Raw genomic sequence first — 15,825 nt, forward strand, 5'->3', positions numbered from 1 at the left:
AATCGCACGACAAGTAGTATACATGTATTCTATCAAGCTATATGCATTAGCAGTCTCTTCTTATTGAACATTGAATCGAGCTTCAGGCAATCTTTTTAACACCCGCACCACCCGTGTCCTCCTAACTTCAGCAACATCTCGCCCAAAATACCTCTCGGAGCGGAAACTATTCCCAGTCAGTTATCATTTCAGTATCCTCTCTAAGAAGAGAACGAACCTCCAGTTCAGGTTAGCCATGACGACAGCCCTCACGCTGCCAATATATTGCTGCACGCCCGCATCAATTCTCTCCCCCCACGATGGCAACCTGGCAAGGGCAAGATACCATCTCCGATACAAGTCACTGAGGAGCTTTCCGACGTTATCAAATGCCATCTGGGGGTGGGGTACGGCTAATTGGCTGTAGACAGACTCCGTATGGTAACGAGTTATTGCGACCAGGTTGTGTATAATCCCTTCCGACTATGGTCCAGTTGTTAATTGAAAGCTTTCCCGTAATTAGAGCGCGGTATCACTTACCTCCTCTTTACAATAAGAGAGAATATCATTTTGACTAGTTTTATGATCAGTCTTACAACCCTCGAAAGATGACTAGAAGACTCACATGACGACAAAGTCAACCCCAATGCGTTCAATTTCTTGAATGCTCTCGTTCTCAAACACTGCATTTGGCAGATCCAATTTCAATGCATACTCGGCCAGCGCATATAACGGCGCAACACCTGCCGATTTTCGTCTTGTAGAAAGTGTATCTTCAATGGATGGGAACCGCCCCTGAGACCGCCATTTTACTTGTTCCATGCTTCCCTTGCAGTAATCGTGCATGCGTGTAACGAAGCGCTGCTGAACTCCTGTGTACCAGTTATTAGTTCCCAAAGCCGGCCATAAAAACTAAGAAATTGAATGCGCGCCTTTGGGAGCGCTGTGTGTTATTCTGCTCCACACTGTCCGATGGACGTCCACGAGAGCCCGTTCTCGCGCCGGCAGTCTATCGCGTTCACATATGTCGTTTTCCGGACGTATTCCCATATCGGACAAAAGGACATCAATCACTTTCTGCGCGGCCACTGGGTTCTCTTTGAGGTAACCATTATCGAATACTGTAACTAATATTAGCTTTACCATCGGAAACAACTGTCGCCCTGGTGTGCCAAACTTACAATCGTCAAAAGGAAATACCTGCAAGTCATTAGCAAAAGCGAACCACCTGCGTTCGCCGCAAAGGAGTCATCATACCCAATTCCCCCAGTCACAAAGAGTTCTCAACTCCTGTGGCCCCGCATCCGCCGCCGTTATTGCACAGAAATACGAAAAATCTGTTTTTCCAAGGATTCTTCTCCAGCGAGCATCTAGTTGGCATTTTCTGTAGAGTAAAAAAGTGCGTATTAGTATGTAGACTTTTGGTTTATAGTGGCAAGGATGAATATACTTAGCAAACCAAACCTCCGACTCGGCCTTCACGCGCGCATAGTTTGGGTTGACTCTAGGTGATCCTGACAAAAAGAGCGCAAACATGTCAGGAATGGTGACGTTGACTTTGCCCTCATCGTCTTGGGAATCGACGGCTCTCCGTGACTGTTCAAGAGTGTTGGGTTCATTTTTGGCGATATTGTGCGCGCGGAAAGATATCTGCTGTTCAGCAGACAATACGATGGTATTGGCCATGCTGGTTGGTGTTCGGCTCTGGCCGTACAAGACAAAAAAGGTTATCTCTATTTTCCGGTGAAGATTTAACATGGGCTACTGAAAGAATTCTCTTATATCTGCCTTTTAAAACTTATCCACATATCGCTACGATAATGCCCAAGCAGTGATTGTCGGTCGGGCACGGAGTTCTCTGTTACATATCTCTCTATCAAAGATCAAAGACTGGTATTCATTATGAATGAATTAATTTCCACGATCCGGTCGTTTGGTATCGACCAATAGGAGATCTCATCTGTACACGCAAGTCTTTTCCCCATGGCTGTAGATATCCCGTGACCTATAAAAGGTTACTTACAGAATCCGGGAACTTTTATCACTTCTAAAAGAATTTGTGGTCAAGTGGGATGGCGATCTCTCTAACAAAGCAAAAAGACCGATGCGAGACGCAAGTAGATGCATAGTGTCTAACTTTGTGGCGTTTCTTTGTCCTACATTCTTTGAGCTTGTCTACATTCCCAATAACTAGTCGGCGCCGGACCCGATGATCCATTTCTGGCTGCACATCTCGGAGAAATCTAAACTTTTGTTTTGTTATGAAACTGGATAAGCTCCGACATCTTTGGTATGAGGTCAGGGATTCGTGCAGCTATCTCCGTTTATCCGTGTACGAAGATGAGATGAAAGAATAGTTAAAACGAAAGCCCAAGGGGACATAAGGTTTCTCGTGAAATATTACCACTATATTTACGACTATTTAACTTGTCTTTGTTAAAATAAACTCGTATTTCTTGGAACAATGAGCTCGACTTGCATGCATCATAGCAGCCGGATATGCTAAATAGCAAGCTAATCCCAAGACTGGTAAAATGCATCAATTAGAATTTATGTATTGTTCTTCTTTTTTAGGCTTATGCTAGGCATTAAAATGTTATGTATAGTCGATACTCAAGCGAACTATCGATTCCCTTGTAGTTGTTTGTATAAAAACCGTTAAATCTAACGTGGCTGAGACAGGCCATGCTATAATTGCACAATTAGCCACGATGCCTATCAGCAACGGAGCCAAACCGCAAAGGAAACAAAAATGGTCGTACAACTTTGCATGGACCAACCAGCACCTCACCCCAGAAACACTACAACCCCTTCGCTACGAATACGACGAACTCGGCGCCCAAGCCCTCGACAGACTCCTCGCCATAAAGGCACAAGAAGAGGCCGACAACAACAACAACAAAAAAGTAAGCCTCGATCTATACAAACTGCTCGAGCAGAACCATACCAAAGACAAAATCCTGGGCGAGTTCTGGGACCAAGTCCACAGCGTGCCGGAATGGGTTGACTGGCAGCAGATTGAACGCGGACAGCGATTCTTCTACCGCTACGCGCTGGCCAACATCATGGGCTTCGCGTTTCAGGGCTTTGTCTGCGAGAACTCGGCGTCGACTGGGGTTGTTGAGGTGCTTGTCCGCACCGGCGGGTTCTCAACGCGTATGCTCTGGGGTCGCTTGCTGGAGACGTTCCAATGGCTACTACAGGTAACGCAAAGCATTGACGCAGTCAAGCCTGGAGATAAAAGTAGGAGTAGCGGCGAGGGCTTCAAATCGACAATTCGCGTGCGTCTACTACATTCGTCGGTTCGCCGGCGGGTGCTGCAGCTAGCCAGTCGCCGGCCGGAGTACTACGATATTTCCCAATTCGGTATCCCTGTGAATACGATGGACTCGATCCACTCAATCACGACATTTGCCTGCAACCCCATGTTCCTGCAGCTGCCGAAGATGGGCATCCAGCCACGGCAAGATGAGATCGAGGACTACCTGGCCTTGTTCCGATATCTGGCACATGTCATTGGCACACCGACAGAGTACTTTTCAACACCGGAGCAGGCACGGGCTGTGATGGAAAGTTGCTATTTTCACGAGCTGAATATGACCGAGACGTCCAAAACGGTTGCCTACAACTTTGTGCGCTGTATCGAGAGTCTGCCGCCGCCGCTCATTATCTCGCGAGGGTTCACCGAGGCTGGGAGTCGCTGGCTCAATGGGCATCAGCTGTGTGACGAGCTCGGTTTGGGGAGGCCGGGCTGGATTTCGTATGTTGTATTTTCCGGTCAGTGTGTGCTGGTGATGGTGCTTGCGTGGGCGCAGAGGTTGGTTCCTTCGTTTGACAATTTTATGATTGAGGTGAGTGTAACATCTTCTCCAGAGGTATTTCAACTAAAAGGCGTAGTTTCTCCGATCTCATTTATACTGGGCCGTCGTCGAGAGTAACGAGGGTCTAAGGGGAGGAACGAAATTTGAAATGAAATATAATCCCCGATTAGGAAATAAAACTGGACGCGAGGAAGGAGATGCTATTGCTGGTGGTTTTGGCTTCATCGAGTCCTTTTTTCTGTTCTGGGCTCTGCTAGCTGCATCTGTAGTGCTGGCAGCTGGCTACTTTTTCTGGAGAATGATAACCTAGTTTCTCCCAACATTAACCTTTATGGAACAGTAAGTTTTTTTTTTTTGGAAAATAAAGTTTGTTATTATGCAATATTGTTTGTACATGATTGCCCTCTGTCAAACCAGTATCCCCTATTAATAGAAAGATGCATTGCATCCTCTGTCCGTACCGACCGTGGCCGGGGTAGATTGTGTTGTGATCCTTCAACTGAGACTTTTGAGCTGTCTATAATATCCTCCAGACGAGGCAGATCAATGTCCATGGGCCTATCCTTTGTATCTATTAATAAATCACCCAGCTTCCGTTTCCTACTACGCATACAGGGAAGTCTTATTCGAGGGTCAAACCCCACTAGAATAATAGCCTGTTGATGCGGCTCATCAGTATCGATATCAACAGAATAGACAAGAGTTCTCTCATCAGCAGCCCCATGCACATTAGAAGCCCGCTTCGCCGGGCATAACAGGTCAAGCACGTCCTGATCTGCATCGTCTGCCGGCCACAGCTTCACTCCATTGCTAACATACTGCTGCTCCTCGCTTTCTGATGTTTCGCTCTGTTTCTGTCTTTTGGATTGGGGGTCTTCTACTTCTTTCGGTTGCTTGCGCTTCCGAGAACAGATGCGCAAGCGTAGTCGGTCCTGGACGACTCCGACGCTGGTGCTCGGCTCGGGGTCGTTGATGAGGTCGACAAAGGCAGCGGCAGAAGGGTTGTACGCTCGGTATTTTGTTCTGGCAAGGATAAAGTCGCGTTTAGGGACCGAAGAGTCGGCATACTCGGTGTGCTTGTACTTATCTGGCCTGACAACATCGCCGTCCGGGGTTTTTCTGCACGCTGCTGACGCAAACTCAGCAACGGTGATGTTGCTTGGGCCGGCGCCCCCGGTAATAAGAGGATAGCGCGAGGAGGCTGCTGAGATCAGCGGTGTGTCACGGGGTGTTGGTTGCTCAGCCTCACGCGTATTCGTCGCAGAATCATCTTCGGCCATTGCAGTAGACAGCTCTGACGGGCGCATCAGTGGCTCGGTGTAGTAGGTGCGCACATTGTCCGTGCGGCCCTGAAGCCACTCACGACGGCACTCGGTGATCATCGGCCGTCCGGTAGCCTCATCCAGCCGCAAAGACATCTCGGACCAAGTGTCGTTGATTGGCCCTTCGGTGTGCAACCGCCGAAAGATTCTCCGGATCTTCGCTCGACGAACACGGCTGGCAGGCGAGATACACGTCCATTCGTAGAAAGATTCCCGGTGTAATTGTTCTTCGTCCGAGTCAAGCGCACTAGTCACAGCATATAGGTGGTTATCGAATATTTCAAAACACACGTTTTGGCCAATGTCAGTGCCAGCAAACCTGTCCAATAGAATGGGCTCGGTTGCCAATTCGTCATTATTCCTTGCCAGATCCACCCATTGCACTGACCACTGGGGGTCGCTGGAGAGTCCTACAGTAGAATATACACCGTAGAACAAATGAGAGCCGTTATGACGCACGAATAAGCGTCGTGTGCATTCCAGCTGTCTCAGAAACTTGAGGCGGCCGCGGTTGCAGGCAGGTCCATGCGGTGTAACATCGAGAAGAATCAGCCAGGCATTGGTATCGCCGATTTCAGCCAGGATAGCCAACACTCCCGCAGAATAATACAAAAAGGAGAGCTGAACCGAGACGTTTTGGGCCTCGTCTTCACGAAAGGCGGGGATGATTCGCCGGAACACATTCCGGACGTCGAGGACTTGCTCTGTGTGGGCAGCCTGATGGACATTCAAAATCCGGATTTCGTTGGCACAATAGTAGGACAGCACGCCATCCTGATACAGGAATGTGGAGGCATATGCCAGCACGGCGACGGCGTACGGGTTGGCGGAGGCGACAGCCTGCTTGTTATCGTAGATGCGGCCAATGGCTTCGCGAAAGGAGATTTTGCCAGCAAAGGCCTGCTGGGCCTCCTTGGCCTCGCGTACGGATTTCTAGTCACGTTGTCAATGAATAATAAGGTCTGTGAGTGGTGGCGCGATGCACCACAGCCTCACTGTTTGGGTGCCCGACGACGTACCTCGATAGAGCGTTTAGCAAGGAGCTCATTCTGAAGCAGGCTATACAGCGTCCTGTTAGTGCGACTGAGATGGATGTAGTCGGTGTAGTCGAGGTCGGAGACGATCTGGTAGAGGAGATCATAGGGGAGACTGTAGAGACTGGTCTTGCTATTGCCGGAGGCCACCATGACCATGAAGCGAGATGGCCGAGCATTCGCGGCAGCGGAGGGGACGAAGGTACGAGAGAGACAGCAAGCATCGGCCGCTGTATGCAAGAGCAAGCGCAAGAGCAAGAAGAAGCTTTCTACTCCTAGCACTCGAGGTGACAAAGAAGGCCCCCGCGGCGGAGTCATATACCAAGTGCGGCTCAAAAGACGGTCTGGCTCCCGCCACGACATTGAGGCTGAAACTCAAAATGGTCGTATTATTCTTTGAGGGATTATTTTTATCGACCGTCGGCGCCGCCGGTGTCGCTGAGTTCCCAGCGAGGGATCGAAGTGGTCCATTGTTGAGCCGCAAAGTGGATGCGCCTCGTCATACGCCCACTCTTAGGCCGTTTAGTGTTAGCCATGCTTTACGAGTTTGAGCCTCTTTTGTGTTCCAATCCTCCAATAATCCGGTTTACGTCTTTCTTTTTTTTTTTAGCCTTCTAGCTTCTATTTCTCCGCCCCCTCTGGGGCCTACTAATCTACGCACCCAGGGCGTACGCGTTTCTGGAGGAATTCGACTATGCATTGCATTGCGGGACATGGCGTTGGTGATACGACTGCATATGTATAGCTCGTGCTTCTCGACTCGTTCTACACCGGTGGCAAGGGGGCCCAGCACCTGCCTCCCCCTTGTATCCCTGGTATCTATCCCTGGCACAAATCTAATACTGGTTAGTACTACAGGGCCCTCAAAAACCAGGCCGTGCTTATAAGCAAGGCGGGTTCGAATGCGCGATTTCCGCGAGCAACGTGTCGCGATATCATGGGCAAGACAGGAAGCGTCTGCGTTTTTCCATCAAGGCTGGTTCCCTCACCCCCACGAACGCCCTGGTCTGCCGAATATGGAGGAGATGGTTGATCCGCGGTAAGCGCCGTAGGTTGAGGTGCTTTCCTTCTCTGGACCCGTTTGTAGGGGTACAAGGTCACCGTACCACGTTTATGGTGTAGTCCGCCTCGGAGAGTGAGTGCGGAGAAGCGGCCGCAAAATTGAGGCGGCAAGGCACACTCGAGGTCAGCCTTGTTTTTTGGACAAAAGGAACGCAGCTGGGCCAGTTCGAGGCTGAACCGCAGGAAGGCGTTTCCCAACAAGGGTCAACGAAGCACACATGTTATGTTTTTTTGGTCCGAAGGCCGAACACAAACGACATAACTCCGAGAACACTACCAAGATGCGTGGTAGCACGTGATGGGCGAGCAGGGCGTCAATCACAGAGAACAGGTTGCGTGGCGGGGGCCATGGGCAGGTTGCGAGAGCGAGCGACAGCATTGAGTAGTATTGGTCAGGGGGGAGTGAGACAGGGAGAGAGAGAGAGAGAGAGAGAGAGAGAGAGATTAAGGGAAAGGCACTGTGGCAAGACAGGTGAGGCTGAGGCTGAGTGAGGCTGAGAGACACGGCGAGAGAAAGAGGAAGGAGCGGGCGGCCGGTGCCTGCCTGCCCTGGCCTGGCAAGACACGCGGCACGGGTCCCGGCCGCGCCGTAAGCCCTCTCCACTCGACTCTCCGCTTGTTTCCCTCTCTCCCTCTCTCTTTTCTCTCCCTCTCTCTCTCTCTCTTCTCTGTCTGTGCCCGCCCCTCTCGCCCTGCGCCTGGACGAAAAGAACAAGAAGAGAAGTTTCGCTCTCTGGCCGTGCCTTGACTCGAGGTCGTGACCAGCTCACCCAATATGCCAGTCGCGCTGCACTGAGCGTCACCTCCCGGGCTAGAAAATATAAAAAGACACACTTGGCTGCACGCCGGTGGAGGCTGTGCTGTGTACCCCGCGTGTTCGGCCAGATCAATCAATTGTCATTTCCTCGTGGCTCTGGAGAGTAGAGACTGATGCATCCATATCAAGTCGGCTGGGCTGGACATCCGCAGCAATGGCAACACCCACCAACAACATCCACATCCGCACGCTTTTGCGCATGCTAGTCCACAGCCACGGCCTGTTCCGCATCCGAATCAGCATTCCCATCCGAGTTTGCACTCGAGACCCTATTACTCCGGCTCGCCACTGCCGCCACCGTCGCATCCCCCTGGGCTGCCACCTAGACAAGCGACATTCCCGTAAGTAACCAACTAGGATTCCACGTCACTCAGTTTGAATCCCAGTGTTGAAACGTTGTTCGTCTGTCTTGACGTCCTAGGCCAATCCCGACACCATACAACCACCACAACCTCACTCGGCCTTTCCGTGCTCAGACCGATCCTCACCATCTGCCCCCTCCGACGCCGCCTCGGCCCAGTCCGGCTCCCTCGTACCGTAAGTTTTCCGCCATTCGCCCATGCCTCTTCTTCCATCTAAACAAAAGACAAGGCCAGCATAGTTCGTCGGTCACAGCGCTCCCGCTACCACCGCCGCCGCCACAGCTTCCGCAAGCCTTTGGGCACGGTGCTCCCGCTAGCTACCAGTTCCAGTATTCCAACTGTTCCGGACGCCGGAAAGCCTTGCTGGTAGGCATCAACTATTTCGGCCAGTCCAATCAGCTCAGAGGATGCATCAACGATGTGACGCAAATGTCCATTTTCTTGAACGAAGTGTACGGGTACCGCCGGGAAGACATGGTCATCCTGACGGATGACCAGCAGAACCCGATGAGCCAGCCAACCAAGGCCAACATTATCCGGGCAATGCATTGGCTAGTCAGGGATGCCATGCCAAATGATTCGCTTTTTATCCATTTCTCGGGTAATTACTCTCCTGTCAGAACTAGCCAATACAAATACTCACTGGAGACTCAGGACATGGTGGTCGAACACCCGATCTCGATGGAGATGAGGACGATGGTCAGTACCGGTGTGAATAGGCCAGAATTTAGAAAGGAAAAATTTTTCTAACAAAGTAAACAGGATTCGACGATGTAATTTACCCGGTCGATTACAAAATCGCCGGGCATATCGTAGACGATGACATGCATGACATAATGTATGCTGCAATCATTCATGTACATGAGTTAGTTCTATTACTAACCCATTTTGTAGGGTCAAACCTTTGCGCCCAGGTGTCCGTCTCACGGCTGTTTTCGATTCCTGCCATTCTGGAACCGCATTGGATCTTCCTTTTATCTACTCCACCCAGGTTTGCCATCCCAACACATAGCTATCTCTCGCTATATGTATACTAATGACAATGTTTCTGTACGCAGGGTATATTGAAAGAACCAAACCTAGCCAAGGAAGCAGCCCAAGATCTTTTTAGCGCTTTCAGTGCGTATGAAAAGGGCGACTTGGGCGGCGTCGCCACGACGGCAATCGGATTCTTCAAAAAGGCAACTATAGGAGGGTCGGCGCGCGAGCGAAGCCTCATGACCAAGACGTCCCCGGCGGACGTGACCATGTTTTCTGGGTCAAAAGACTCGCAGACATCGTACGTTTCCTCCCTTCTATTGATAATCTCGTCTAATCTCTTCCTAGGGCGGATACCTTCCAAGGCGGCCAGGCGCGCGGAGCCTTGAGCTGGGCGTTCATCGAGTCTCTGAAAAAGTACCCAAATCAGAGCTACCTGCAGTTGCTCAATACAATCCGAGCAAGACTCGAGAAGAAATACTCGCAGAAACCGCAGCTGAGCTGCAGCCATCCGCTGGGTACGTGATGTCTTGTTATTTCTTTCTTTTGAGGTGTTGTGCTGACCATATCTAGATGTAAATTTACTCTTTGTCATGTAAAGCGTGGCCACCTGTACATATAGCATATGGTCCATGTCTTTGCGAATCATCTCGGCATTAAATATTGCATGATATCTACGTTACATTTATGACTATTTACTTTACGTGTCGTCAACATTTTGAAATCGTTTGTTTATATAATGGAAAGTAGATATTGCATTTCCTAATACTACACACATCTATGAAATCAATGCTTTTGGAGTGTCTATATATATATATATATATCAATTAAAGTCGTATCGTATCTCATAAACTAGCCGCAGCCCAGCGAACCTCATATCCAAAAACCGTACGTCGAAGAAGCTCATCCTATTCAACAGTCAGTTTTTTTAGTGTCACATGGCATTGCAATTGCTGATAAAAGACTAACCCCCGGGTCATCCTCAAACAAAACCTTGTCAATAACCTTCTCAAACACCTTTGTAACGGTAAACCCACTCTCCTCTGCCAACGGGAAGAACATCTGCGTCTTGGGCAAAAGCCATGGCTGATACGGGGTGAAAATCACCAGAGCCACCGCATCCGCCGACTTTTTCAATGTCATCTGCATCGTCTTGATCAGATTCGGATGTTCCCGATGGCTGTATACGACATCCGCCATGATCAGGGTATCGAAACCGGCGGCAGCAGCAGTGTCGTCGGAGGACGGTGGTAGTGTTGTTGTTGGCAGGAAGGACATTATTTCCTCGGTATCAGCCCCCCATTTGTATCCGGCAACGTGCAGGTGCGAGTCTGCATGGATGAGCGCCGCGGCGGCATCGGCGTTTTGTCGCATGTTGTCGACCAGGTCTGGATCGTGATAGTCTGTCATGACTACTGTTCGCGCACCCTTGACGGCGGCGATGATGCTCGGCACGCCTGCGGCCGCGCCAATTTCGAAGACATCCTTGCCCTTGACCAGGCGCTCTGCATTTTGCTCTAGGTAGTCGGAGCTCACGCGGCCGGCGTTCCATAGCATGTTGCCCTCCACAAGGTATCAATATCAGTTTTTCGATCCATGTTTGTGTCTAGCAAAAATACGAAAACGAAAAGCAAAAAAAACAAGATCAGCCGGCGCATACGTATAAAGGATGGCTGCCGACGAGGCGCACTCGAACGGTGTCGCCAGAGAGCATGCGATGCTCGGCGAAGGTGGGCTGTTTCTCTTCGGGATAGAAGCCGTCGGGGGCCGTGAAGAGGTCGACGGCCCCATCGAGAAACCCATCGTCCTTCTCCTCGGCCATGATTGTCATTTGGGATACGTAGGTAGTCTGTTTTCTGCGGGGAAGAAGAGGAGAAAAAGCAGCGATCGACTGCGAAAAAGAAACTATTCGAGCTCACGTGCGCGCCGAATCGGGCAAGCCGGCGGGGGGCATGCTTCGGGAGCGTCTGATTGGCCGCTGTCCCGCAGCGGGAACGCTCTTGGCACTCCCCCACTGCGGGGCTCTGTAACGCCATCAAGCCAATAAGAGGCAATTTCCAGCAGCCGCTGGTAATATAACCGTCTCATTACAGGCCTCCCACGTTAGATTGGCTGCTTGGGGGGCCTCACGTGGTGCGGGGACGAGACGGTGCGGTACGGGCTGGTAACGCGGCGGCTATAGCGACAAGACAAGAGAATAAAAAGGTGTTATCAGATCACCAACTTCGCTCCTGCATCTTCTCCCTCCTTCTTTCGCCCTCTCTCTCTCTCTCTCACACACTCTGTCTTTCACTCGCTCCGGCCCTCATCTCACTTCCCCCTCCCCTATCTCTCTGGCTGCGGGAGTTTAGGGTTGCTCAGCCATTGCGTCGCTTCGCTTCATCTCCATTACCCTTCTCGTCCATTGTACCACCCGGGATTCCCATCCGGGCGAGAAACGCCATCCCGCCATCAGGAGGAAAGCACGCCTTCGCAGCGGCTCCAACCCCACGCTCCCCCGGCCTTTGTGCGACAACCACTCTACTCTCGACCTCGACTCTTACAACCAAGTCATAGTCGCCACTTTGGATATCGTCATCCCTCGTCTCGTTTCGCATCGGATAATAGGAGAGAACAAGAGGGTAGGAAAGGCAAAAACGGGAGAACACAACATAGCCCTCAAATCACATGCGGAAACTGTCCAGCCCGTTATCTGAGTTTGTGAGATAAGCTATTTCGACACATTTTAGTCGCCCGGGATTTTGCCTCGGTGAAATTTACTCGGCTCCCCTTTTGGAGAAAAAAAAAAAGGTAACCATAGCTCTACGCCAAGCTCAGCATTTTTTCTTTCTTTCGCGCACCGCTCTGGTTATCTACGGATAAATCGACAAATCGATAAATCACACAAGAAAATGGATAACAATCAACGGTATAACCTCCGTTCGTCCGCTCAACAGCAGCCAGCTCCCGGTATGACTACGTCATTACATTCCTCCTCGACGACTACGAGTGTCGCTGCCAATACCAGTGCGTTTGCGACATCGAGTACGAACATATCCTCGCTACCGACAACAGCAACAACAACAATGTCGAATATGGCACAATCACAATACCCGGCCTTTGCGTATGGCGGAGTCGGGAATCCTCAGCAGCCGGCATTTGGCAACAATCAGACACGGCAGCAACAACATCTGCAACAGCAAATACAACAGCAACATGCCCAAACAGAAGCCATACAAGCACAAGAAGCACAGGCAATGGGCGAGGACGGCGCATCCGCCACTGCGCCTTTCTTGCGGGACTTCACCCTAGTTGCCGAGGCTGTCAAGCGAGTGCAGATGGATGCGGTCATGACCGAGATGGAGAGCATCACTCTATAGCCTCGCTTTTTTCCCCCTCTTTTTCACTTCGATTTTTTTTTTTTTTTTTTTTTTCAGCAACGGCGTTGCGAAAACGGGTGGCTTTTTCTCCGTTTTGTGATTTTTTTTAACCCTCATTCTCATTTCTACTCGACTCTCCGCACCGTCTATTAGATTAGACCACACCACACCACTCTATACTGCACTCCAAACTTGCATCTCCCACTACGGCGTCCGGTGGATAAACCTGTGCGACTGGCTCGACATTTCTCTTCTTCAGTCACCTCACCTGACTTGTACATTTATTGACCTCTACCTTTTTTCTTCTTTTTTCTTTCTTTCCTTTTTCCTATGCATATCTGCGTCTGCGATTATTGGCGATACCTTTTGATTTCTTTGACTCTATTCCATCTCGTATTTGTCAGTCCGCGACATTGATTTCCTTTTTTATCCTCTGTTTCATCTTCGTCACCCTTTGTCTAATACCCGGCCACATCCGGTTCCTTGAAAGGGGAAAGAAAAGTCTCTTAGACAAGAAAAAAAAAGCCCCGCTATATTTAATAAACCTGACAGATTAGAAGGATTCAAAAGTGGATACACTACTACTATTTTCCTTGCTCAACCATTTTTCTAATACACAACTGTTTGTTGTGTTTGTGTAGAATGCAAGGTTCGGTCATTGATATTGACTCAATATTGCTCCTCTTACTCTGGCTCAGAGTATGATTCAAAAATACATAAATGATATACAAAAGACAAGAAGTGAAGTTGAAAGCGAGGGAAAATGCAAAAACACGCTATGCAGAAACAAACACCGCCCTCCGGGGGGGAAAAATGGGTTCTTTTGGTGTCACCCAATGCGCCAAGTAGTAATAAGAGAAAATATACCAAAAAAAAAAAAACGGTCGATTATCCCCCCCTTACTAATTTACAAACTGTGAAAACGCGCGGGTCATACGGCCGGCACTTTTTGCGCGCGTCGTCTGTTCATGGCGTCCACGTTCACGTCCTCTTTGGGATTGAGACTGCTCTTGATGATGGGTATGATTACTACTGGGTTTCCGAAGCCCCGTTGGACGTGATGAAAAGCTGTTTGTTGTACTCGAGGTGGCTCGCTGGTGGTAATTCGTATGAGATGGGATGACATCTGGCTGGATTTCGACGGGGAAAGCCTGAATGGAGTAGTCATGGGGTGGAGGAGGCGGTGGTAATGGTCGTTTTAGGGACTGAGCCAGGGTGTGCGAAGTGGAATTGGGGACGACGGGGACGACACTCTTGTGAGTGGGTTTGATGGAATCGTTTCTATTTTCATTCCCACGCGCTCGATATCCCAGAGATGGAAGCTTTGGAAGGCTCATTTTGGTAATTGAACTGAAACCCGAGGGAATCCGGGATTTTGTCGCAGTGGACGGTCGACTTTCATGAGATGAATTCATGTCTGGCGCTGTCTTGCGCCGGACGGGCTTGGGCGGTGGCGGTGGAGGTATGTCCGATGTGTTTTCGGACGGCAAGGGCACGATTGACGTAGCTGCCCTGGCCACTGTTGGGACAGGAGGCGGATCTATTGCTGGCTTGGGCGGGTCTGTAGAAGCCGGAGGGTCGCGGATACTAGATGCTGGAGATCCTGACAGCGGGGGTGAAGGAGCAGTTGCACCGTCAGAGTCAATTGTTGCTAGGGTCACTCTTGACCTGCTGGTTGAAGCTGACGATGTGCCTAATACAGTGGATTCTTCTATCGTTGCTCCTTTGGGGGCGTATGAAGAAACGGTAGAGTGAACTTGGTGGGAGGCGTTCTCTATCAGGGTGGACAGTCTTTTCAATGGCGTAGAAGACCGTGGCTCTCTCGGGGTCGGTGATTGATACGGCCTCGATAATGATGACGGTTGGTTGCGGTGGCTTGACGATGGACGGCTCGTTGGAGCAGAACCTCCTATGAAACTCACAGGCCTGAATGCAGGCAGTCTCCGCCGCGGAGGAGGCGCATACTCGGACGGCTCTTCCAGGCCATAAAGCAACACAGGTGTCGTGCTCGCATCGTCGTCCGTAATCGGGGTGGAATAAAACCGAGAGCGTGGCGGGATAGGTAGTAGTCGGACACGAGGTTCCTCTGGTAGAGGTGGCGGCGATTCGCATATTAGGACTTCTTTGTCCTCGTCCTCTACGAGGGTATATTCGAGAGGCGGCTGGTCCATCGTCTCCCGGCGCATCGCCATCATGGTCAAGCGTTGTGAGGCCATCACGGACAACTCTTGGTTGCCGGGCAAACTGTCCCACCGGGGGTTTAACGTAGCCACGGGGAGGGATTCTTCCTCCTCCAAATCTGACGCTGGCATCTCGTAGTACATGTTGAAGTCGATATCATCCGCGTCCATCGAGGCCTGAAAGGGGAAGCTCAGGGTGGCCGACATAGTGGCCGCCATGGTGGAGTCGCGGTGGAAGGCACTTGTAGAGAGGCGCACAGGGTTGTCGTAAGCACATAAGCACCGGGTGGGTTTTTATGGCGCATTAGTCACATCTAGAACACAGGCAGATCCGGAGGGCGCAGGGGTTCATTAATCATAGTGAGGGCAGCGTCAACACGACGTGTCACGAAGCAGCAGCAGCATCGCGATTAATATTATGTCGGTGACAGCGAGCAGCGGGCACGGGGCAGGCGTAACGCATAATAAAGCATAATCAATGTGCCGGCGGTCCTCCGTACTGCGTATTTTTAGTTGACATTAATAACATTAGCAAAAAGGGGCGCATCTTGTCATCAAAAAACGGTCAACCGCACTGATCGACGACGCAGGAGGTTGCAAGAACCGAAGTCGCTCGAAGGATGCGCCGCCGCCGACAGACACGGCAGGAAGGGAGCCCCTTGTATTATTTACGGATATACTTACAGAGTACTACCAATTGACAGCATGGAGTATAGAAAGAAAGTATGGAGTAAAAGGCACAGTGCGCTCAATCATTAGTTCATACAATTATCTCGCCATGAGCATAGCAACAACAACAGCAGCAGCAACAACAACAATTATCATCATTATTACTATTATTATAGCTATTACTTTGTTCTTGAAGCGTTCTCGTCGCCAGCGTTTCACCATTACACGCTAACCCTAAACTC

At 50.4% G+C, this 15,825-nt stretch overlaps 7 protein-coding genes across 7 annotated transcripts; 3 read left to right on the forward strand and 4 right to left on the reverse strand.

Annotated features, from left to right (window-relative positions):
• Positions 1–60: 60 nt before the first annotated feature.
• Positions 61–1,665, reverse strand: TRUGW13939_04070 (uncharacterized protein; the record flags this gene model as incomplete). Its single annotated transcript, XM_035487247.1, has 8 exons — positions 61–166; positions 218–462; positions 520–553; positions 605–891; positions 946–1,100; positions 1,161–1,179; positions 1,237–1,363; positions 1,430–1,665. The coding sequence occupies 8 exons, from the start codon at positions 1,663–1,665 to the stop codon at positions 61–63; spliced, it is 1,209 nt and encodes a 402-aa protein (XP_035343140.1).
• Positions 1,666–2,690: 1,025 nt separating this feature from the next.
• TRUGW13939_04071 (uncharacterized protein) lies at positions 2,691–4,110 on the forward strand (the record flags this gene model as incomplete). Its single annotated transcript, XM_035487248.1, has 2 exons — positions 2,691–3,830; positions 3,877–4,110. The coding sequence occupies 2 exons, from the start codon at positions 2,691–2,693 to the stop codon at positions 4,108–4,110; spliced, it is 1,374 nt and encodes a 457-aa protein (XP_035343141.1).
• A 64-nt stretch (positions 4,111–4,174) lies between these two features.
• On the reverse strand, positions 4,175–6,519 carry TRUGW13939_04072 (uncharacterized protein; the record flags this gene model as incomplete). Its single annotated transcript, XM_035487249.1, has 2 exons — positions 4,175–6,055; positions 6,142–6,519. The coding sequence occupies 2 exons, from the start codon at positions 6,517–6,519 to the stop codon at positions 4,175–4,177; spliced, it is 2,259 nt and encodes a 752-aa protein (XP_035343142.1).
• Positions 6,520–8,189: 1,670 nt separating this feature from the next.
• Positions 8,190–9,974, forward strand: TRUGW13939_04073 (uncharacterized protein; the record flags this gene model as incomplete). The annotated part of the gene is made up of 9 exons (XM_035487250.1): positions 8,190–8,380; positions 8,457–8,572; positions 8,627–8,998; positions 9,052–9,096; positions 9,160–9,235; positions 9,292–9,388; positions 9,456–9,676; positions 9,724–9,893; positions 9,949–9,974. The coding sequence occupies 9 exons, from the start codon at positions 8,190–8,192 to the stop codon at positions 9,972–9,974; spliced, it is 1,314 nt and encodes a 437-aa protein (XP_035343143.1).
• Positions 9,975–10,220: 246 nt separating this feature from the next.
• Positions 10,221–11,197, reverse strand: TRUGW13939_04074 (uncharacterized protein; the record flags this gene model as incomplete). The annotated part of the gene is made up of 3 exons (XM_035487251.1): positions 10,221–10,283; positions 10,345–10,938; positions 11,036–11,197. The coding sequence occupies 3 exons, from the start codon at positions 11,195–11,197 to the stop codon at positions 10,221–10,223; spliced, it is 819 nt and encodes a 272-aa protein (XP_035343144.1).
• Positions 11,198–12,266: 1,069 nt separating this feature from the next.
• On the forward strand, positions 12,267–12,734 carry TRUGW13939_04075 (uncharacterized protein; the record flags this gene model as incomplete). Its single annotated transcript, XM_035487252.1, has 1 exon — positions 12,267–12,734. One exon carries the CDS (start codon positions 12,267–12,269, stop codon positions 12,732–12,734), a length of 468 nt encoding a protein of 155 aa, XP_035343145.1.
• Positions 12,735–13,636: 902 nt separating this feature from the next.
• On the reverse strand, positions 13,637–15,133 carry TRUGW13939_04076 (uncharacterized protein; the record flags this gene model as incomplete). The annotated part of the gene is made up of 1 exon (XM_035487253.1): positions 13,637–15,133. One exon carries the CDS (start codon positions 15,131–15,133, stop codon positions 13,637–13,639), a length of 1,497 nt encoding a protein of 498 aa, XP_035343146.1.
• Positions 15,134–15,825: the final 692 nt, after the last annotated feature.

This window comes from Talaromyces rugulosus, chromosome II, assembly GCF_013368755.1.
Source record: "Talaromyces rugulosus chromosome II, complete sequence".
In the NCBI taxonomy this organism is placed as follows: domain Eukaryota; kingdom Fungi; phylum Ascomycota; class Eurotiomycetes; order Eurotiales; family Trichocomaceae; genus Talaromyces; species Talaromyces rugulosus.